The sequence below is a fragment of the Macrobrachium rosenbergii genome, chromosome 20 (assembly GCF_040412425.1).
Source record: "Macrobrachium rosenbergii isolate ZJJX-2024 chromosome 20, ASM4041242v1, whole genome shotgun sequence".
NCBI classification, from domain to species: Eukaryota; Metazoa; Arthropoda; class Malacostraca; order Decapoda; family Palaemonidae; genus Macrobrachium; species Macrobrachium rosenbergii.
The window spans coordinates 36,458,575-36,483,822 of record NC_089760.1 but is presented as its reverse complement, the minus strand read 5'-3'; the positions used below and the strand labels follow the sequence as shown (position 1 = coordinate 36,483,822).

At 35.0% G+C, this 25,248-nt stretch overlaps 1 protein-coding gene across 3 annotated transcripts in view; it reads right to left on the bottom strand.

The window, feature by feature from the left end:
- Nucleotides 1-25,248, bottom strand: part of LOC136849265 (uncharacterized) — a 98,810-nt gene that overhangs the window by 21,580 nt on the left and 51,982 nt on the right. For 2 of the 3 annotated variants that reach the window (XM_067122554.1, XM_067122553.1), the window contains exons 4-5: nt 16,725-16,819; nt 8,811-8,961 (exon numbers count right to left, since the gene is read on the bottom strand). In XM_067122554.1, coding sequence (XP_066978655.1) covers nt 8,811-8,961; nt 16,725-16,819 — 246 coding nt within the window. The remainder of the gene's footprint in view (nt 1-8,810; nt 8,962-16,724; nt 16,820-25,248) is intronic. The other variant, XM_067122555.1, reaches the window with a different exon arrangement.

Below are 25,248 nucleotides of genomic sequence, written 5' to 3'. Positions count from 1 at the left end.
TTCTGGAGTTTATAAATACAGGGAGTCCTTGGTTATCGGCGGGCTTGGTTATCGGCTATCCAGTTTTACAGGGCTTGTCTAGTGATGAAAATCGGCAATTTTCGGCGCTGAAAATCGCTGATATCCGCTTATCAGCGCCAATACATACCTAACAGAGGTGCTGATAACCGAAAATCAGAAATTTTTTGGCACTTTTCGGCGCAGATAAGCCTCGAAAATCGCCAAAAAGGCAACAAAAATCGCAGATTTTCGGTTATCATCACACCCTCAGAACGGAACCCCCGCCGATGACCGGGGACTGTCTGTAAGTGCCTTGTGATTTACTAAGTCGAAAGCAGCACTATAATCTACCTGAATTACTCTGCACTAAAAGCCCTATCAAGGTTTGGCAAGTCAAGTCTAACAGAGCATCAGAGGTACCTAACTGCTTCCTATATACATACTGACTATCAGCTAACAATCCTTTAGATTCCCCATACTTATGTAGTGGCTTAAAGTTAAGTTTTCAGCAACTTTTGGAGGCACAGGAAGAATAGAGACTGGCCTGTAGTTACTGCAGTCTGCAGGCACTGTATTACTAAGCTTGCGCTCATCCGCAAAGATACTATGTCGACATAAAAATCTATAGAATCTACTTACGGTACCTTAGGAGTCAACACACCAGAAACTTTTTTATAAAAAAAAACAAAGGGAAGAAACCATCTGGATCATCTCCACTCCAGCTATCATAATTGTCCAGAATTTTCTTGACATCCCTGGAGTGAAATGCAAATTTTGTAAGAATGGGTTCACGATGACAAATATCAGGGAGAGGAACATCCTCAGCTGACTGCTTAGCTTCAAAAGCTTGATAAAGCAGTAACCAATCTACCATCGTCTGTTGTAGTGGTGGAATGGAAGACGAGCCTGACCTAAAGATAGATGATACCAATTTGGTCCACCACAGCTGAGGTTGAGTAATTCATTCAAGTTTCTTCTTCAAGGAATTACTTGTATTTCTCTTGGCTGTATGCTAAGTTCTATTCACAGCAAGGCGAGACTCAACAAAAATGGTGCAATTTTCATTTGAACGATTTTGTCTCCATGAGTTGAATTTGATCTGTTTGTCAGGGTAGGCTCGTCTACATGTATCACCAAACCATGGCTGGTCATTTGTCTTAAATTTGATGACCTTTCTAGGAACATATCTTATTTAAATAGGCATCAGCATTTCATTTAACTTCTTGTTATCAGGATCTAATATAGAATCTGAAATATTAAGTGCCTGACAAGCTTCAATAATGCAATCCCAATTGGCTCTGGATTTTAGCCAGACCATTTTTCCAATGGTGGAATTAGGAATATACTGATTGACAAATATGTCCATCTCAACGGAGCAATGACCATAAGTGCCTATACATACACAGACCTTGGACTTCACAATATTCAGAACATCTATGAATATGAAGTCTAATCTATTACCAGGAATGTGCGTGGGTAGCTGGACAAAATCGGACGATACACAAAACTCAAGAGCACACTGGCCAAGTTGATCTGTGGAATCTGAATTTAGCCACTCACTGTAGCTAATGAAGCTTCTGAATCCTCTCCAAGAGACAGTCATTTATAGAATCGCCAATATTATGACTGTGGTAAACAGCAAATATGTATATATTGTAGAACTTACTGAAAATTTTAAAACAAAGGACCTCAAGGCTTAGTGAATAAAGCCATACCTTGCGCATGTGAGATGTTACGACGATAAATAAAGTCAGGGCTATCAAACCCCAGGATTAAAAACTCAACCTTTGACTTGTTGCTACTTACAAGAGTCTCAGATAAAAACATCACGAATTGCAGATATGGGCACAGCTAACCTCAAGCCCCAAACACTGGTGTAAAGCACTCTGCAATTTTTCTTACTGTAATGAGTAACAGGACCAGGATTCGACTCAATGTCTCCCAAAAGGATTAAAATTAACAATATAAAATCAGTACCAAAACTAAAAAATACAGGCAGTCCCCGGTTATCGGCAGCCTCGGTTACTGGCGATCCGGTTTTACAGCGCTTGTTAAGCGACGACGATAACCAGATTTTTGGTGCTGATAACCGGTTATCGGCGCTGACCACCTCTTATCGGCGGCGCTGATCACCGGTTATCGGCGCCGCTAACCGGGAATCAGTGTTATTATCGCCGATTTTCGGTTGTTGTCACGCTGTAGGGAATGGAACCCCGCTGATAACCGGGGACTGCCTGTAGGGTCATAACAACAGTAACACTGTAAAAATCAACAGAACAATCAACAACAATGCCAACAACAACAACAGTACTTGGCTTATTTACAAAAATTCTGTTGAAAGTATAAACAAACATGGCCTTATGTCATTGAAAAAAGCACCGTCAGGAAGGATTTAGAAACAAAAAGCTCAGTAGAAAGATTAGGCATAGACGAAGGCACTTTCCTGATAATCCACCATGCAACTTTTGCCTTCTCATCTGCCTGTCCTACACATTTTTTGAAAAACAGGAAAGTGAGTGAAAAAGAGGATAAATGCCTAATTGTACCCTCAGGCAAGGGAACTCAAACCCAAGACCAGGGAAGGTCATGGTACAATGGCTATGGCACAGTCCATGGTTGAAGAACAAGGCTTGAATTCAGAGTAACCTTCTCTTAGAAGGGTTGCCTACCAAGGCTTTGAGTCCCTTCTACCCACTGGTTTGATTTCTGAGTGTCCTAAAAGAGTTGCCTGCCAAGGCTAAAGTCTCTCTTTTGCCCTAACTCATGTAAAGTGAAAGTTGCTAAAAAAAAAAAAAAAAAAAAGGACCACATTAACCCACTACCCACATGGAATGGAATGGGATCTAAAATTTAGGCCAAAAGCCAAGTGCTAGGACCTAAGAGGCCATTTGGCACTGAAAATAATACTGAAACAATTGTTAGGAGAGTGAAACTAAGATGGAAAAGAATATGAATTGATGTAAAGTAAAAAGAATGAAAAGGGCTTAAACTAGGGGCTGAAGGGATGTTGCAAAGAACCTCAAGTAATACCTACAGTGCACTGTTTGAGGCGCACTGATGGTACTATTCTCTTAGGTATAAAAAATAACCCAAACGCAGATGAAAACCTTAGCTCCCACAGTGCTGAACCAAAGGGTTTGCTTTATCAAATGTGTATATAAGTTTAGATTTTGTACATCAAATTACTTTTGTAACATCATCATGACTGGATAAACTAAAAATGTTCAAGAGTCCAACAAAATTTTATATGAGACCTGTGTCAAATATCCATTATTTGATAACTAAATTTGGGCATTCATACAAAACCTGTTTTACTGTTTATGATGTAATGAGCTGTCTACACACAGCAACAGGGCCACAAAGGTGTTGGCCTTAACCAAGTTAAAAAGGTGAGGCCCAACACTCAAGTAAATTAACACTATATTATTTTTGTAAAGATGGATACTATACTCTTCCTGTGGGTTTAAACTACTTTAAATTTGTTATTGCCAGTTTCATTATTCCCCAATTCCTGCCATTTACTCATTATAATTAGTTTCTGTGATATCATAAAAGTGTTTAAGGGAATTTTTAGGTTTTAGTTATACTGTACCTGTTGATAACTGTTCCGAACATGGCTGCTTTATCTTTGTATTAATTTCCTTCAATGGCATAATTCATGATTTATGCCAAGTTTGCTGGAAGGATATTTAATTTGAATACTGCAAACTCCTGGGGCTGTATTTTTAATAATCCTAACATGAAAGCAAAAGCTACAAGTGTGCGGGATCTGCTGTAAATATCTGTAGATACTGCAGCAAATCCCACATTAGTTAAGATGATATCATTATTGTTGTTGTTATAACTGTTATTATTTTATCATTAAGCAGTTTAACCAGACCACACAGGGTTTAACCAGCCCTCAAGGGTTGGCCCACAGAGTCTGTCATTTGTAGTAGAATTCAAATTTCATCAATTAACTTGAATGTATTTTTGGTTTCAGGTAAATGATGAATGGTACACAACTGATCCTGTAAATTCCTTTTAAAATGCTCATTACTCTTAACTTGTAATAATATACTAGGCATCATTATGCACATTTGTGGTATTTGTTACAAGGAAAATCATTCTGCTATTTATATGACTGGTTGACTCTAAGATCACCATGTAATTTAAATTTATTAAGTAGTTTAGCATGACTGCAAGGAGTTAAAATTACCGAATCATTAGAGCTGATAAGAAAAGCAGTTTTAATGACTGAAATTCAGGACATCTGCAGGTGCGGGATAGTCCCAGGATAGTCAACTCAATCTCCCTAGAAGTAGGTAGAGACAAAGCAGCAGTGCCTCCATAAATATGCTCAACTTGCAAAATAATAAACTTTTTACATATTACTATGAAATAGCTGGTGTAAATGACCAAGTAATAAAATTTCTGTTTTAACCCACTACACAAAAGGGCACTTTAAATGTGGGCTCACAGCTAAAGAAGACATAAAGCACCTGCAAGAGAAGCCCTCTACACCCTCTTTTAGTACAGTGTTCCCATCAATATTCAAAACATAATGTTGTACTGTAATGGGAACCTGATACATTCAAAACTTAAGAAAAAATTCATACATCCTTACTAATCTTAATGACAATGTCCTAACTTTAATCAAGCATAGGCAATGATATGGAAAAGGTAGCTCAGAAGTAAATAAAGCTGTGAACAGAAAATGGACAACCAAAGGTAACCCATTACTGGAAAACAAGCGGGAAAAACCACCATGTATTAATGAAAAATTACATTTACTAAAACTTACCAAAGGAATCCCACTTATAAAAAAAAAGCAAAGGGGTCAAAATGTAACACTGAACAAGCTATACACAGCTGTAAGGGAATAATACCGTATGTTACATACAGAAACAAAGGAACCTACTGTAGTATCAACAGTGACACTCAGTAGTGCCACCAGCTCAGAATACAAAAAACTAAATTAATAAACCTATTAATAATTTACAAATAACTTAACAACGTCAGAAGAACAGCTCAGAATACAACTGGACATCTCTTGACCCACATGATATGAAGCCCTGCCAGATGATTTAGACTGGTATGCACAATGAGATCTTTCTTTTCCCAGGATTGGAATACCAAGATGATGCTGCTATGGAGCCATTTGCATGGGATAAGACTATTTTTGATAATGGGTTTGTAATAAATTTATTTCTGTTTTGCCATATTTTGGCTATATATATTTCCTGTTTGGCTTTTTTTCATGATATAAAAGAATACAACTACATGGCTACGAAATAACATCATTAACCCTCTAACGCCGAGCCTCTATTTACAAAAGTGTCTGTCGTATGCCGGCGGCGTTTGGGAGTTAGCGCCGAAGCGGAAAAAAAGTTTTTTTTTTTCAAAAATCACAGCACGCTTAGTTTTTAAGATTAAGAGTCATTTTTGGCTCCTTTTTTTGTCTTTGCCTGAAGTTTAGTATGCAACCATCAGAAATGAAAAAAATATCATTATCATATATAAATATTGAAATATATGACAGGGCGAAAAAAAAATTTCATATGTAATTGTATACAAATCGCGCTGCGAGCAAAACGGTTAAAGCTAACGAGTTATTGTTTTTTTCTTTGTATTGTACACTAAATGCAATGATTTTGGTATATAACAAATTGTAAAAAGATCAAAGCAACACAGAGAAAATATTATCACAAAATGATGCATGAATTTAACGTAGCATGGACGTAAAAAGTTTTTTCAAAAATTCACCATAAATCGAAATATTGTGTTAGAGACTTCCCGTTTGTTGCAAAATGAAGATAATTGATTGAATATTACTAGACTGTAAGTGTTTTAGCTTACAATTGCAGTTTTCGACCATTTCGGTCGAGTTAAATTTGACCGAAAGTAGAATTTTTTCTATTTATCATGATTTATATGAAAATATTTCAAAACTGATAAAAGCTACAACCATGAGTTATTTTTTGTTGTATTCTACATGAAATTGCGCACATTTCCATATATAAAACTTTATGTAATGACTAAAATAAAACGGTGCATACATTACGACAAAGTGACGAAAGAATTTCTGAGATGTTCGGCCGAGTTACCACGCGGACGTAAGGAAAAAGTTTATTTGAAAAATTCACCATAAATCAAAATATTGTGCTAGAGACTTCCAGTTTGTTGCAAATGAAGGTACATGATTGAATATTACTAGAATGTAAGAGTTTTAGCTTACAATTGCGTTTTTCTATCATTTCGGTCGAATTAAAGTTGACCGAAGGTTGAAATTTTGGCACTTATCATGATTTATATGAAAATATTTCAAAACTGATAAAAGATACAACCACGAGTTATTTTCGGCTGTATTCTACATGAAATTTTGCACATTTTCATATATAAAACTTTATGTAACGACTAATATAAAACGGTGCAAATATTATGACAAAGTGACGAAAGAATTTCAGAGGTGTTCGGCAGAGTTAGGGCGCGCGGACGTAAGGAAAAAGTTTTTTTTTTTTTTAATTCACCATAAATCGAGATATTGTGCTAGAGACTTCCCGTTTGTTGCAAAATGAAGGTAATTGATTGAATATTACTAGAATGTAAGAGTTTTAGCTTACAATTGCGTTTTTCAACTATTTCGGTCGAGTTAAAGTTGACCGAAGGTTGAAATTTTGGCACTTATCGTGATTTATATGGAAATATTTCAAAACTGATAGAAGTTACAGCCATGAGTTATTTTCTGTTGTATTTTACATGAAATTGCGCACATTTCCATATATTAAACTTTATGTAACGACTAATATAAACCGGTGCAAACATTACGACAAAATGACGAAAGAATTTCTGAAATTTTCGGCCGAGTTACCGCGCGGACGTAAGGAAAATTTTTTTTTCAAAAATTCACCATAAATCAAAACATTGTGCTAGAGACTTCCAATTTGTTGCAAAATGAAGGTACATGACTGAATATTACTATAATGTAAGAGTTTTAGCTTACAATTGCGTTTTCCGACCATTTCGGTCGAGTCAAAGTCGACCAAAGGTTGAAATTTTTTGTAGTCAACGTACGGTGCATCCACTCGGCACCCAACAGACAATTTTAGTCGACGTAAGATACGTCCAGTCGGCGTTTAAGGGTTAATATCCTATAACTAAAAAATGAGTTTTCACAATGATCACAGAAAAACAGCCCAAATACAGCTGGAAAACCGAAGCAAGTAAAGATACCTAGTAAGGAAGAGAAATGTAAAAAGCAGATAATAGTGGAACTAGAGTTGAAGAAACAAAGAAAAGACCCTTTAGTAACATGTAGGGTGTGATCTGCAAAACACACTCAAAGCAATACCCATAACAATGCTGGGCAAAACCAAAAAGGAATCACCTTGACATCACTGATATGGTTATATGATGTATAGGACTACATACTGCAGGTCATCCCACCTGTAAATTTTAACAAGAGCTGTGTAGGGCAGTGAGAGCATAGTGAGGCTGGACAAGTACTGGAAGACTTCTTGATCTTCTTTATCAATCATTGCATGAAATCTCAACACAGAAGGATTCTTAGTAAGTTTGGCTTGTTATCATGTTCACAGTAAATATTTGCCCCTAGTTGGCAAGATCACCACAGATTCCAGGCAAAAACAATCAAACAATCCTATAACGGTCAGAAACAAACTCATGATATTGTAACTATGGCCCTGAAGAGTCAGTACTAAAATCTGGATATATTCATGTCCTCTTTGTTTTTCCTTGATCTAGTTACTAAGAGATCCACAATTGAAACAGCTGCAGGAGAGTATACTTCACCTTTTCATTTAGACCCGCAGTTCTATAAATCTGATTTGAGGGTAAATTACCAACTCCCTTTATTCTTTAATCAGCTCCTATGCACACTAAACAGGTAATGAAACTTGGGTACTAAAAACCACTTGATGACTATGTCTAGTGAATAATTCTTGGCCACTACCAGTGATGGTGCCTGACCACTGGATGCAAATGGCTAGAGGAAATAGCAATGCACAGCACCTTGCCTGCCTCAAGTTTTTTTTTTTTTTTTGCCTGCATGATCTATGGGTTTTTACCTTGATTCTGTGATAATTTTTGCCTGCATTCAGTCTTTTCTTTGAATGCACTATCTAGTTTGAAAAAAAATTTAAACAGGCAAGCCATAAATATATATGGTTAAGAAACAACTGAATTAGCATTGAAAAAGCAACGGGCCTTAAATTCTGTCTGGCATTATGCCTATGGCATTTTCTGTCACTGGTGGATTCCTTAACTACAACACTAACTCCTGGTTAATCACTTTCAACTTTTCAGCACTCATTCATCACAAGCCACATTTACAGTCAAAATAAGTGCTTCAATTATATTTGTAATACTCAGGTTACTTAAAAACCTTACAGTACATACAGTAGCTAGTTTCCAAGGACTCCTAAAAATTTAAAAAAACATTTACTGGGAGAAAGCCAACAAAAAAGAACCATCCTGACACGCAGTAAAGATTACGTTACATGTTCACTATAGATGAACTTTCACACCCCTTCCTCAAAAGCCAAAACAACAAAGTTTTTTCAACTGTGTAAGACGCCAATAATGAGCCACCATAACCTTGACCACTACTCACTACATTCTCACACAACTACCTGGATCTTTAATAACTTACCAACAGTGAGAGTGGTAACTTTAAGGATACATGTAAAATAATTATCTGCATTTGTATTGGAACAATTAACTTATTGCAACCCAGGTCTACTTTCTCTGCTCAATCTGATTAAAAAAAAAAAATCTAATTACCGTACAACTGACAACTTAATCATACTAACATGATGTGTATTTGTTGTAGATTGTCTGGTATTGTAAGAATGTAAATTTGAATTTCCAACAGTTGCACTAGCTAAAGAATTTAACGCTGACTGGTTGATCTGAGCAGAGGAATAACCCAACTGTCGCAAGGTGGCGTCGAGATTGTTTACCCTGAAAGAAAAAAAATTAACATCTTTAACATACCATTGAATAAATAAAAAATATATTTTTTATAATGACAAATATGAAATTGTATTTCAGGATTCATGATGATAAAATTAAATACTATGCTTTTCTTAAATGAGTTTTTATATGCAAACCCATTACTGTAATCATTATATTGCTTCGTTTCTATGGCTGCAGAAATCTGTCGCACTGGACTTATGTTTATCAAGATCTAGATCTCCTTCACTATGCATGTGTTGTCTTACTCAGCGGTACTGCCAACACTTAGGTCTCAATTCATCTGTGGTAGAAAAGAGCACAGCGCTCTGTATGACTCAAGGGTTTGTACAAATAACGTTTGTGGTACAATAAGTTTGTTTCACTACAGCCTCATTATTCATTAATTGGCTGAATTGTTATTTAGGTGGGAGACCAATCTGTAGCCTATCCCTGAGGTTGAGCAAAATACCAAAGCCTTGATAGGAGGATTTGAAGTATATGATAAAACAGTAAAGGCTTCACAAAGACACAAACACACACTGATTTACACCAGGTACAGTGGCAAGCATGGCATAATAGTAAAACTAAGACTCGAATAAGTAAGTGGTCTCTCCTTAGAAAAATGTGGGGCGACTACCATCAACACAACAATTTTTTAATTCAGTACCAAGATATAGTGTCACTGGAGAAACAGGATGAAGTGAAGATATGTTACCCTTGTGAAGATGTGACCAACCACAACAGGACCCAACATAAAACATCTAAATTTTTTCAACTGAATAGCATGTGGGGAGTTGAAGGAATCACATTCTGAACAACTGAAAGGCACTAATTTCCAAGAACAAATTAAAGCCTGCACACATTGATATGTGCAAAACTGTCATATTATAGCCAATACAGTTATACCCATATTCTCATGCCTGATGGTTGCATTAATTCTATAGGCCTCCAGTGTGGAAGGTGTCTCGTCAGATTTTTATCAGTTCATAGGGAGACCCAAGGAGTGGCAAAGATGGGTGAGGGTGATCAAACACCTCCTTAGTTCCTCTCTTGAAAATATCCCTAACCAATGAGTCTCTGAGATACTAATGGAATTGGATCCAAATCTACTACCAAGGCCACTGTCCAAATAATACCTTGAGGGGCAGTCTACTGGCAGAAATACAATGCATCTAGAAAGCCTTGAGAAGCTAGGAAATCACCCTTCTTGACTGAACTCCTCACTGACTCCTCATCTCCATCTTGAATGGCATCAGCCATAGTAACTTGCCAAGTGGGCTGAGATTAATAATTAGTCTCCTGCCTCACTCACTGAATGGCAACAGTCACTACCATGAGCCATGGAATAACTATGGTCTAAATGTTAACAGGCAAAGAAAGACTAGTGCCCACAGTAGTCTCTGCTTATCTATGTACATCTGAGGATCTCATGTCTTGGAGGATGAACCTCAGCAGACAAGTCACAACGGGAGAAAAGTTGGCATTGGAGAATGGCTACTGCTTGATCCTGGAAGTGGGATGTTCTAAGTTGCAGCATGGCCACTAGCACATGGATGAACAGCTAGAGGATGGGAGATACTAATGACCTCATTCATAGGCTAGAACAAGCTCCCAGCAAAACTTGGGAAGGAGTGCCTTCTCCCAAAATCCAGGTAATGAAGGAGGGAACCTTCAGCAAAGACAACCCTAGGGGTGTACCTAACTATTCCAGTGCAAAGCCAATTATGGACCATAAATTAAACTGCACTTGTGACAGGTAGAGGTAGGAAGTTATAGCCCAGAATGGTCCCATGAGTAATCTTCTTGTGAGCAAGCTGATGAGCTGGCCTTTCCCAGAGCAGCTGTTGAGGATGAGTAAGGCTTTAAAAAAGGCAGATAACAACCCACAGCTCAAGCGGTGTGAAAAGCCTAACAGGTCCTGGGAAGAGCCACAAGCATAGCTTGAGAAAAAAAAACTTGTCTAAAAAAAGTCTTTATACTGGAGAACTTGGGTGAATGTGAAATGGTAATTCATCCAACAATATTAATTCTTGTATTTAACATAGGGGAATGTGACATGGAAGAAAACCAGAAAACAAGTTATTAGAAAAGGCATTGGCTGAAATCTTCAAGGTAAAGTGATTGTAGCTTCTCTTCTGTGCAAAAAAAAGATACTACTGATTATATGCCTATTTGCAGCTCATTTCAAGTTTGCTGCAGAGAACACATCCAGCCAACAAGAGGCACGCAATAGATATGCACCTTCATCTCAAGCTATAAGAGAATTACAAGCTTGTCGAAGCCAATCATAGCAAGTATTCCAAGGCTTTTTAACACCTACACTTCTACATAATACACAACACCCAATGAACAAAAACTCTAACCAATAAAAGCCTCCCAAAAAAGTGTTAACGGCATTAAATAAATAAAACATTAAATAGTGAAAAAGAGTGTTATCTGACACATTAAAAGTGTTCTGCAATCAAGTCCTACATAAAAACAAAGCTTGAGATTACATACAAAGAATGAACTAAGGAAAATGTACCAGCAATACTAAAATTAATTAGATGTACTTACAGTACCCCTAAAAAGGATGGCATAATATGATGACGACCTACCACACTAGTTATCTTAAAATCTACTATGGAAAAAGATTACAATATGAAAAGTGAGTGAAAATGAAGGCACTGTTGTTGGGAGAAGGCAATCACAAGAACTCAATGCTGTTGACCTGAGCAACTGAGGAGGCAGTACCAGTAAACAGGGCAACATAAGCATAGTGAAGGATTTCTAAATATTGACTAATACAAGTCAAATGAGATTGGGATTTTATCACCCACAGAAATAAAGCACTATAAGATAAATGGGGTTGTGATGAAGCAAATTTTAATCCAAAGGCAACTTTTCCTGATTCACAAAATGAACTACTGAATGCTGATCTTTTCACTTCAACTTTCAAATAAAAATAATTGATAATTCTGAAAAAATATAATCAAGAATAATGCTAAAACCCCTCAATAAATCAGCATCTAATGAGAAATCATTCAAGATTCTACTGATGAAATTATAAACCGTACCAATATAACTGCAGTTTCTGAGTAACAAGCTAGCTGAAGTAGCTGTGATCATTATTATAATATAATGTTCTAAAATGAAATAATTACTCAAACTGCCAAAGGGTTTTAGCTGTAAAATTTTTTTTTATCTCTGCTATAGATATAATCCAAGGGATATAACTTTTGAAGAACTAATCCTTAAAATTAAACATGTCAATATATACACCGAATTGTTTACAGGCTGCTTAAAAAAAAAGATTTAAGTTACATAACTTAAAATTATTTCGAGGGACAAAGACTCTAAATTATCAGTTACAGTATTTCACAAGTGATTGCAAACACAAATACTCTTCAATTTTCTTAAAAAGTTCTCTAAACCCTACCTTGAGTGACTTGACTTGAACTTTCCCTTCAGTTATGCAAACTTTATAAAATTCAGTACTAAATGGCATGGCAGTACATTTAAAAAATATTTCAGTTTCAGCTGACATATCTAACACATTTTTCCTCAAATGTAAGAGGGCTGCCTAGTTTAGGGTAAAAACTGTTTTACCTACTGTGACATGGCTACAATACAGTATTTATGTCAAGAAGAAAGGCCAACAATTTTAGCTTAACAAATGTGACCCTTTCTTCTTTTGCGGATTTCAATTAAAAATCTTTAAATTCCCACTGCCCCTACTATAATGGCTATGTATAAATGAAACTGATATAGTATAAAACCCTTGTAATTACCTTTAAACCTGCAATGTGAAATCTTAATATCACTGATTTGCCAAAAAATATAAATTCACTTCTGTTTTTTCCATAAACCACGGATCTTCCAAATCTGATCCTTTCATATATAATCTTAAAATGATTTTGCTTGAAAAATTATGGACAACACATAATTTGAAGTTTTAAAAATATATTTTGAGTTATGGGCCTCTAACTTTGAGCATCATGACCGTGGGCTGATGTGTCACATTGTTACCTGAATCATGGTTTTATGACCAATGAGCTCTGTTTTGGCAGTGTTCTGTAGTAGGGATGGGGAAAAGTGACCCATGTCAATTCTGATGGTATCTTGTCAATAAAATTGAGCATATGCAATATATCATACAAAAAAATGTACTCATATCCTCTAATTTGTGCTGCGGCTGTGGGAAATCCCCTACATCTTAAAAACTTTACGACTGAACATTTTTTATTTTGACAACTTCAGTCCATCATGTTTCATTTTTTAATATACTGCAATACTATAATGACATCATTATGAGTACCATAGCCTGACTAAAAACTTCATAGCACACTGAACCAAGTCAAATACTGCTCATCACAGCGCTGGCTCTGGGCCTGACAGGACTTGCATGGGCCTAGTGATGGAAAGGATTAAAATTACAATATTTAAAACTTTAACCTTTGCTAACAGATGGACACAGACACACAGAGATCTATTATTCGAAGCCGCAGAATAGTAAACTGTAGATATAAAAATAAATATGTCTATGTCTATAATGTTGCTAAACATCGTAAATGTAAAAGATGATAAAATTGTTCAAAACTTACCATAACCATAAGCACCCTAAACTTCCAATACAGTTTAAAAAAAAATACACTAACATCTCTCTAGCCGGTGCTGTAAAATTTTAATGGAACAGGTACCTGGCCCTTCTCTTTTAATACTTGTATAGTAGTTTACAAAAGAACTTGGCAAACTATTTGCACAACAAAATCAAACCTAAAACATACTGCAGTTCTATTTTCACAAGGAAGAATATCAGTATAAATTTCAAGTACAGTACCTTTTTTTTTCAGCTGCTGATCATTTAAGCTTGAAGCATACCACTCTTTTTTTTTTTTTAACATGGCCAACTCAAGGTACAATACTTGTTTACAGTTTAATCATTGTAAGGTCTTGTATATAGTGAAAGGCAATTGAAAACAGTTTACATAACAACACTCTTAAAATAAAAGTGTTCCAAAACACCAAATTCAAGAAATTTTTTCCTTATTTGCAAAAGGAAACTAACAGCCAACTTCACGAGAAAAATTTATATTAGTTTGTTAAATAAAAGATAAGAAACTTTAAGGGACACACACAAACACACACATAGGACACTAGAAATTGAAAAAAGTATGGCAGAGAATTTTAGAGAGTGCTTGGAGTTAGACATGTGCCTGGGCACTGTGAGAGCAAGAGCACATACAGTACTCCAGAGCATTTTTTTAGAGAGAAGTCCAAACCACAAGAGTACTTATGCAGTACTTACTATGAGGGAAGATGGATTAAACATGCAAATGAAGAACTTGCTCATACCTAACATCAAACTCCCTTACAGCAGTGAAAATGATCACTAATGCAGAAGATGCCCTACAAATTTTCCAAAACACTCCTCTACTCTTACCAAAATATTTTTATTTGATGTCTTACTTCTACCACTAAAGTTTACTAATTAAACTATACCATAATTTGCATGATACCGCTGTCTTTCCAATTATCACCACCACCTGCAAATACTGTACAGTACCACCAAACATAATACATTTAAAAAATCAATGTCCAAGTTTTCCTGACTTCATTTAAACTTTCTGGCAGGAAATCAAGACAAAAGTTTAAAAAACACAAAAATAAGCTGAGAATGGCCACACACAAAATACACAAAGTACAGCACAGTCCAACCTCTTTAATCTGAAACTCTGTGGTCAGGCATTTTTTTTTTAATCAGCCGTTATTAGTTTCCTACAAGGGCGGTGCCAAATGTTTTGGTTTCTGGATTTTTTTGGGGGTTGCAGAACTGAATTTTTCTCCGTAAATACACAAGTACATATTATTTCCAAAGAAAATTTTTTGTTTTGTGAAACTCAAAATTATACAGCATCAAAAAGAACTGTAATTTGCATATACCCATGTGTCAAGCAATCCTTAAAATTTTGTCCCTAAACATGATTTCACCATATAAATTGTGTAAAGTGCAAGATGCATTTTTGGTAGATTACATAAGCTAGGTTTTCTATGCCTGTCTCAGTTTTGGTAGATACCACTGATAATGCACATTATAAGTTAGCTTTTAACTAATAATTAATAGCAAAATTCATTAGGTTCAATGCAAATCTTCAAAAATTCAACCAGGCTTATCAAACTTATGGCTTAACTAACAACTAACAACCACTTAATATTACATAAAAGACATCAGCATGAAAACAGCAAGTACTGACATAAACAACCAAATTAAGAAACAGATGTTTGCCAATGTTAGTTACCGTAACAAACACACGTTTAATAAGAGTTGTGTTACACTTGTCAACTTATTAAACATTTGCCAATTTTTGTATTCATCCTTCACTCATCTGAGGAGGTGTTACGAAAGTATATATCATTATATTTAAGGTTCTATCTATTCAAGATGCCAACCATGAGAGCAGGAGGTGCAGATGGTCGTGCTAGAGGTAAGAAGCACAAGCATAAATCTTTATTAACCCTTGACAAGGTGGAGTTACTGAAGAAATACAGAAAGGAAATCTGTAAAGACTGTATGAGCACTATGGCATCAAATCAACCACAAGAGCACCAATTTTCAATTTTTTGATGAAAACAAAAGCCAGAAAATTTTGAAGTGCTGGAAAACACTGAAAGGTGCCAGTTCAGAATCTGACAGTGCACTGAAAAAGTGGTTAAAGCTCTCATGCGAAAAAGGTGTAAGCATTCCCAGGATGCTTATGGAGCAGGCCACATTTTTCACAAGGATCTAAAACCAACGTACGACAGTGATTATTCACAAGTTTTGATAACACAGCAAAATATATATATGTGGAATGACCTGGCAAGACTATGTTTACAAAGAGGTTTTTTTATGAGTGATTTCTGTCATCTGGCATTTTCTGTGGTCCACCAATGGCCTGGTCCCAAGGGTACCGGATTAAAGAGGTAGGACTGTAGCAGGTAAAAACTGCAATAACTTAATTTGATGTACTACAAACAAAAATGACCAAAGCCTCTCTTCCTAATACTAACCAATTTATCTGATGTAAGTCAATACTTGTCAATCCCATCATAATTTCATTTTCATTTAAAAATAATTTTTGCATACAGAATTCTTGTACTTGACTACAGTACACTGTGCAATGATCTGCAGTTCTAATTTATGAACGAAGTCAATTGGGAATGCTCTTATGAAGTTAACAGATAATTTCAAGTACATTACTCCTACTACCTTTGTAAATACCTACTTAAACACCTACCAATACAAAACAGAGCATAATAGCTCGGTGAACCTCTGTAACCTTAGATTAACTAGAAAAAAATTCATTTAGCATCATATTTCTGTTGCCAGCCTGTGATAAACTTCAAAAACATACATTTGTAACAGATCTCCCCTCTCTGAATCCCAGTTCCTTCCAGACATCTCTCCTCTTCAGTGTCATCCCCACTAAGCAACAAGATGTTTATGCATTGGTCTATTATATATCAATATATCAATGGGGAAGAAAAAGAGAGACAACCATACAACATTAACATACTAAGAATAACTTTCTAGATTACAAAATTCCCGTCAAATTCTAAAGTGCTTTGACAGGGTTATTTCATCACAGGTAATTTCAACAACATTAATAAGTACTTATCATAGGTGCCTCTGAATCAAACAAAATTCTATTCAAGATATTCATCCTAATACCTGAAGGACAACAAAATTACAATGATCTGTCATCTAAACTGCTAAGACAAAAGGAACAAGTAGTAATGCACATACGTACATGCGGTTGGTGGAGGAGGTAGAAGCGGAGGAAACTGGACTAATCGTCGTTGAAGATGGAACTAAGGGAGGTGGGCGAACTGTACTTTGTGAGGCCTGAAAACAAAAATTTATATAATTAATATAAAGTTTCAAATAAGAGATATATGCACTACCACCTCAAATATTCACATTAAAATATTCTCCTGTTCTGCATAGCACTGTAGCGGTATGGTATTTTCATTTATGTAAGATTCTAAGAGATTTTGCCTGAAAAGAAATTACAAAACATATTTTCTGACACCTAATTAGCTGGTATTAGACCTTCATATGAGGGATTGGATGTAACATTGATTGCTAGCACATTATACCCACAATATGGAAAGCAGAAATAGACAATGAAAATACAAGGGAAGCCTGTATTTAAACTGCATCCTTCTTTACTCTGAAGACTAGTCTATACTCTTCTGTACATTGCATGTTTTAATCTCATAACAATTTTAGTCTTACCAACAGAGAATAAGACCAGTGGTTCTCATTAAATTATGGGATGCCGTAGTTATTTCTTTCTTGCTCAAATACTGCAAGTTATGGGGTTGCAAGTTTTAAAATTACTGTACAAGCAAAAATGAATGAATAGACAGTCATCACAACAGTTGGCCTTGAAATTATTACCATAGACAACAGAATATTCATACTTTATGTAAAGTATTCTCTGCTACTGTACTATTTTCCTAGAACATTCTCCCAGACCTTATGGGAAAAGTAGATGAAACCTGTTCACATGGAACAAGCCCACAAGGGCCATTGACTTGAAATTCAAGCTTCCAAAGCTTCAACCTTTTTTTCAAGCCTTTTCCTGTTCATTTTTTGGAAGGATGTAAATTATACAGTAGCCACTGTTAGAAAACTTCAGGGTTATTACATGTCATGAACCAATAGCAAAATCTTCCCTAGGTCCAAATACACCATGATTTAAAACTTAAAACAATTATAAATTTAAACATATATCAACCAAGAAAACACCACTTAAATTATGTTAAAATAATTTGATGTACAATTCTATAACAAAAAAAAAAAATTATTTGATGTAAAGTTTTATAAAAAAAAAAATTATTTGATGTAAAGTTCTATCACAAAAAAATCATTAATTAATCTCTATTTCAAGAAGTTTAAAGAATAACTTCTGGTATAGCAATGGCATCACATAAAGTCCTTCATATGCTGTACAACATGACCAAATGCAGCATAAAAACATAGTTCTTAGAAGGCCACTGATAAAATACAAAAAACCTACTAGCATATTTTTATCTGAATTACTTTCATTAAGAAATAAAAAAGAAACTCAATACTGGGTGATGGATATCTTATCTTCTTTGCTGGAATAATCTATGCATACCGTAACCTTTCTTGAAAGTATTGTATAAGGCTACAGCTCTTTGCAGATGTTAGCTTGTTTAAGAAATCTGAACAATCAACAGGTTTTAAAAGAATAAGAGAACTTCAATTCCTGAGTAGCAATACAGTACAAATATCAAGTTAGATAACTGATCAATATAAAGATAATTAACTTCAGCTCAAGTCCTTCTATCACTTCTTTTGATATAATCTAAAAAGAAAGCTTCAAAACAAATACCCCATGAACTATATACTGCACTGTTCTGAATGCACAATTGTGGATGCATCTATGGTTTTCTGTTTGTCAATTTTTCATAAGTTGTATTTTAACAGAGATCTTTCACATTCACAATTGATCCCTGATTCCCTTTTCCTGCCGAGAGCTACCAGATTTGCTGAACAGCAGCACCAATATGCAGTAAATGTGCCTTGCTGTCGAACTTCTCAGTTCCAGAGATCCTTTAATCCTCATACTGTTGGACTGTGGAACAGTCTTCCTGAGGATGTTGTGCAATTGGAACTCCAAAAGTTCAAGAGAATTTGTAATGCATTACCACCCTAATAATATTCACCTTGCATTTCAATTAATTTTAACTATTTATTAATTAATTTTTTTTAAATAAGTGAGAGCTCTTCCTTCTGTATTTCCCTTTACGTCCTCTTACTTCTTCCTTATGAACACCACATTCTTTGGAAGCTTAAATTTCAAGTCAATGGCCCCTGTGGGCTTGTTTCATATAAGACCACAGGGTTCTTTTTAGACTCTCACAGGGTTGGCCTGAATGATGTGAAAGGTTAAAACAGAAGGAAGAGTTATAAGTAAATAAGCAATGCAGCCGTGAAAAAAAGAAAATCTTAATGTAGTACCCAAAAAAAGGCACCGTGTGAGGTTTTCATAAATCTCTACAAGCATAATTTCCTGGTAAGCCTGGCCTCTAACTAAACTAGGAATAAAGTGCGATACCTGGATGAAATGGTGCATAATAGCATTTACTGTAATCCCTTGTACACCTCAAAAAGTTTTAAAAAATGACTAAATTATAAAAAAAGAGGCAAACAATTTAAAACAACCAAAAACTGAGAGATAATCATCAAAACTCTGCCAAATGATAAGTTCAGTTTTCTTTTCAATGAGAAAAAAATTAGGGTATTTTTATTTATAAAGACCTTCAATGCAGCTTGTGCTTTCATATACAGCATTTTGACCTCCTACTCTCAGTCTTTTCCTCCATTACTCTGATAAGCATTTTGCAAACAGTATTTCCATTGTTTACACCATTACTTGTGTTATACTGTTCACTAAACAACAGAGCATTTCACACTTCTGAATTCCATATCACAATACCCATTACAAAACATTATCAAGTACTTTTGACCGTTCAAAATTCAAATTGCATTAATTGGCACTGTAAATAACTGGTGTTGTAATTCAAGTAAAACAAAGGTCTGCTGTTGCCCAAATTATACCAGTAGCTGCTATTTCATTAAGTGAAATAAAAAATTTCAACATCCCTTCTATATATATATAAAAAATGTATTAGCTACAGTATTTTCAGTACAGTACTTAACTGAACTTTCAACTAAAGTAGGCAACAAAGGCAATACAATATAATTCAAGACATTCACTCCCAATCCTGAGATTCCAATGATATCAAATGATGTCATGTAAATTACAGTACATCCATAGAGATTCCGACGTTAAATGATGTAATCCATAAAAATAATACATAAGCTGAAATTAAATAAATACTTTGATATTGGGTAACACTGGGCCAACACCTGGAATAGTGTCAGGAAACAGTTTAACCGTATCTGATGCAAAGAGGCTGTTCAAAGAGAATTATCAAAAAACCCATCCATTTACCCGACTTTCATGCAATACCTGATATAAATAACACTGTAATATATTACTGAAAAGGAAGTTTACAATTCTTCATGGTGTAAAAGGAATTTATAAATCTCCATTAGGTTCTTCATATGCTGAATACTGTATTTGCTTACCAAAACTAAACAAATATCTGTTCTCAGCTAACTTCAAAAACTTTACATAATTTTGACTATATAATTTTGTTTTACACAATTACAATACCAAAATAAAATACAGTAAAATGAATTAGTTTTATCACCGATAAGAAATCAGTGCTCTACCATGAAAAATAAATTTCATATCAGTACAAGGAATATTATCTCTATGCCCACAAGTGGGCTGAAGTGCATGTTACCAAAGGAGTTTTGGAAACCAGAAAAATCTTGTATGGTCAAGAGTGTTTGAGAAAGTAGAATCATAACATGAAATCAACAATATCTTTTTTTTTTTAACTTCCCTCTGTATTTCTTTGTAATTTCACTACAGCATCATATCTTCCATTGCCATACCCACTAGATCCATGCTATATCAAATGAACATTCCTACTATCATTTTATTTCTTTTGATATATTTTCCTAAATTCAAAAATCTCTCCATTTTTATTTAAACTTATTGTTCTCATGTAACTGTTTCAATTTTGCAAAATTAATTCTATCCATTGGTAACTCCAAACTTGTCTCTCTTGAATTCTCCACTTGTACCCAGAGTGCTCATCAAATACAAGGGATTAAGAAAACAAAATATCCAAACATACACCTACATTCTACCAAACCCCAATCAACTCTTCTCTACAATATTTTCAATGATAAAATAATGAAAACACATCACAGTTCAACAAAGGTAAATAATTCAGCAATTTTCCCTAAAGCCGTGGGTGTAAAACACAAATGTCCCACCAACTGACTTTAGGTTGAAGGTAATGAAAACAGTCAAGGCCACACTCACTAGCCTTGATATCAGATGAAAGGATTTCATCAGTGATAGTACCGGGTATATCCCCAAGAATTAAATAACACTAATTCCTATAAAATAATGTATGACTGACATATATACTGTACAGGACAGAAAAAAGTTGATCTCCCTTACAGTGTAATTAAGTATGGGGACCTACTTCTGTACCAAGTTCAATTGAAATCCCTATGCCTATGTAGGAGATATGGCGTTGACAAGGTAGGTGTGACAGACATACAAACTCCCATACTGCACACCTATATATATGTGATTGCCTATTTTTGTACAAAGTTTGAATGAAATCCTTTGATCCATTTAACAAAAACTAGGCGAGTGCAACACACTCACCGATAGACAAAGATAAATTATCTCCTTTAATACAAGTCTGAAATTCCTTGAACAGTGCAAGAGGAGTTGTGATGACAAAGTAAATGTGACACAGGCACTAACAGGCATCGTCACCATTGCCTCCAACACTATGCTTTTTTCATAACTACAAACCTAAGGTCTCTACATAGGGGAAAATCTCTCCAGCCTCCCTTCTCACAGCTCTTTCCCCAAGTAGGTAAGGGTTTTCAAACTATTCTGGTGGTCAAAAGGAGCACAGCTCACAATATCACATACTGTTCTCCTAGAAGCTGTGTGAAGGCTATGCCCAATCCATCTCCAGCTCCCTTTCATTATTATTTAATCTATATACATATATACATAGAACTTTGGTAATTTCCCTTATGGTATCATTTCTCACCCTATGCTGCCTTCTGACTCCGAATATTCTTAAAGCTTTATTTTCAAATCTACAAAATCTTTAAGATCTTAGCTTAATGTTTGTAGAGCAATTAAAAGACAAAAAAGAAAACTCAAGTATTGTTTTATGTATTTTCTGCAAATTCTTTCCTCTGAGTTTTCTCTTTGCAAACATAAATGTTTTGGGATTCATATACAGTAAGGCACACAGTTGTGATTCATATAAAGCACAACGTATCTTCAACAAACCTCTTTCCAAAAAATCAATGAAACATGACTAATGTGATGAGGACAAACATTTTCTATCCTTATAAACAACAATTATCAGCATTATTATTATACAATGGACTTTCCACTTCATGGCTCTCATCTTTGACCTTTCTCCATGATTTGCTGGGACTTCCCACTATTCTGCATCCTGCTATTTTCCTATCTAATAGGTTTATGACTAAATCTTTCTCTACATTTTTCATTATGCTCAAACTAAGTCCATCTACATCACTTTCCTCCCTCTAATCAACACCTTCCCAACCCACTTCCACCATGAAGTACAGTGCAGTATTAAATTGTTCCACAAGTTTAAATCCTCCACCATTTTATTATTTTAAAGAGTTCATGTTTTTGCAGCAAATATATATAAGTATATCTTAAGTTTCCTATTACATATTTACATTATAATTTTCATGTATGCTTGACCATGAATGTTTACAAAGGAAGATTATAATTAGTTGTTAATTTTGTTGCCTCAATGATGCATTAAGCTGCTTCTGAAATGTGTTGAGGACCATTATTAATTTTCTCTGTGATGAATTCTAAGCATATCACACCTCAGAAAGTATTTCAAGATAAACTGTATTACAGCTTACTTTCTACAGAAATCACATTGTAAACAGACTGTTTCTCAGCTTACACAACCCACATGGATTAAATGGCAACCCTTTAAAGTTGGTAGCTTAAATGAAAAGTCCTAAATATCTTCCCAGCTTATGCAACTAAACCTTTCCAAAACTGATCTATCTTGGGTTACCAGTCAACAGGAATTTGATAATGTTTGTCAAGACATCTGACATTTCTAACTTCAACAAAACTTCAGCAAGACAATGTTTACGCCTAAAACTATCTATCCCTTGATTTATCTTGTGATAAAGACAAATTTCTTTATCTGGAATGATGCATAAGACGACAGTACATTGACCCATGAGAACATCAAGGCTATTCATTACTCTGATGGACTATAGTATAGACACTCATAGACATCAATAGCCTAACAGTTTTTATACTTCACCCATGCTGTTTTTTTTCTTTTTTTACTGCCCTCTCAATGCCTGTTTCACAGTCTAGTATATCCCCAAGATAAAAGAAGTGTACTTCTGCAACAAGTTCTTCCTTTTTTCCTTTCAATTTGCTCTTCACACGCATTTCATGCAATAAAAATCTCTTATATACTACTGTATTTACATATTTTGCAATCCTAGGCAACTTCCTTTTCTGTTATAATAGTTATTCTTAATATTTTCCATCCTTCCCTTTCCATTCTACCCTTCCAACTTTTAAATATTTCTATGAATTTCTCTGATTAACACTAGGTCATCTAATAGTGGGTGGTGGGAGACACACTTGCCTCTAGGTAAATTAGAATGCATTTTTTAAATTTTATAAATAGTCCCAATTAAGTATTGGTGATACCTACCGTTTTTAAAATGACTTTGGTTTCTCATTCAATGGTAGCATTTTTTTTTTTTTTTAGAAAATCACTGAGATTATTTAAGAGATATTGCTTACACTATTCACATTAAAAAAATGTGAGCACTGTAATCAATTTGCCTAAAGATAAAGGTTGAACATCATCATGCTTGTTACTACAGCACTTAGTTATTTAACATGAACTGAAGTTGAAATAATTTAAGACAACTGGATAAACTTGCTGACAAAAAAAAAAAAAGGTCATAAAAAAATCTGTATAGCACAGTACAATCCAATCTGAAGGCAATTTTGGAAAATGCCACAAACATCTAAAACATCTCCCTTTACAGTACAACTACAGAAATTACAGATATGACTATCTTCTAATAAAGAACATTTCCTCCACTGTTACAAATGTGTCTGTCAGACAGTACTGGCTACAAGTTGCCTTCAAAGCACATTGCAGGCAATGCTTGAGCTTGAGGTTTAATGCAGAACCCTTCTGCCCCTATCAGATCTGCTTTCTGCCTTTCACTTTTCATCAATCATCAGTATATTACCATAAATATATAAATTCTTCAACCTAGTCATGTTCTAAATTTTACCCCTCAAATAAGAACTAATTCTTTAGTCCATTTGGTGGCCTGATTATACTATTTCTACTTCTATACATAGCCTATATCTTGGCTTGTGAACAGCCGCATTACTGTGCCTTTGACATTTGATGAAAATATTAATTCACATTCTCATTTAAAAATGTCTTGTATGTTCAGATTATTTCACATCAGAGATCACAGACTTCAAATTGCTAAATTCACCAGTACTTTTAAGAATTGGTACTGGTTGGTTGTAAAGCAACAAAATTTTGTCTAGACAACCATTCAATCTTTGGGCTGGCTTTATTCATCCTTACTGGAAACACTCTTGTATTCTGATACCCCAGCTTTAGAATCCTTTTAAGACTTTTTAAGACTGAATCAACAAGCAATCTGTTTGATAAATAACCATCTAATCATGTCAAATAAATAAAAATCACCTAGTGCTGATCTTGCTACTTTTTATGATCCAGCACCATTTGACAGTCCATTCTCATACCCTTTTTATGTGGGAAATCTGCACAATTTCCTTCATTATTCTCTACCTCTTTCCTGAAATTTTCTTGTCTCCTTTGCTTTATTTTGTTACAGTTATTTTTATGACAGAATGGAATGGAATGGAATATGAAGTTTACGCCAATGGCCAAGCACTGGGACCAATGAGGTCATTCATTGCCGTGGTGAATCAATATGATTTTAAAACAATTAAAAACATACACTTATGCTGGAACACAAACACACATTAAACACCTTTACGCAGTTAGCACACGTGCAAAGAAAAAATAATTATACGGTATAAAAAATATATAAATCACAAAAGCATATAAAATGTATACGTTTGTATCTTTCAAACACTTCACCCAATTTGAATCATTGCAATTGTCACCTAAAATTTAACAAAGGTTTTTGCCACAAAGATTATTAGGGCAGAAAATTCTGAGTTACATAATACTATATTAGCAGGTGATTCTTTTACAAATTAGTAAGCTAACAATCCAGCATTTGACTAATTTCTATGTAGCCAATGTCTTCCATCAGCTAGCCTTAGGAATTTCTCTCTGGTCACACCCCCTCTTCATGTCACTAGGATGAAAAACACTATGAATCTTTCAATGACAGGTGAGTAAAATGTCATCTTTAACCAACCATTTAAAATATCCTGAGAGGTCCCTAATGATACAGGACATGAACAAAATTATGTTTATGTTGACAATTATCAAGTCAATTTCCCTTTTCAGGAACAAAGACAAATTGTCAACTCAATTCAATAAGTATGCTGGTCTTATGGAAGTCAGCAAGCATTT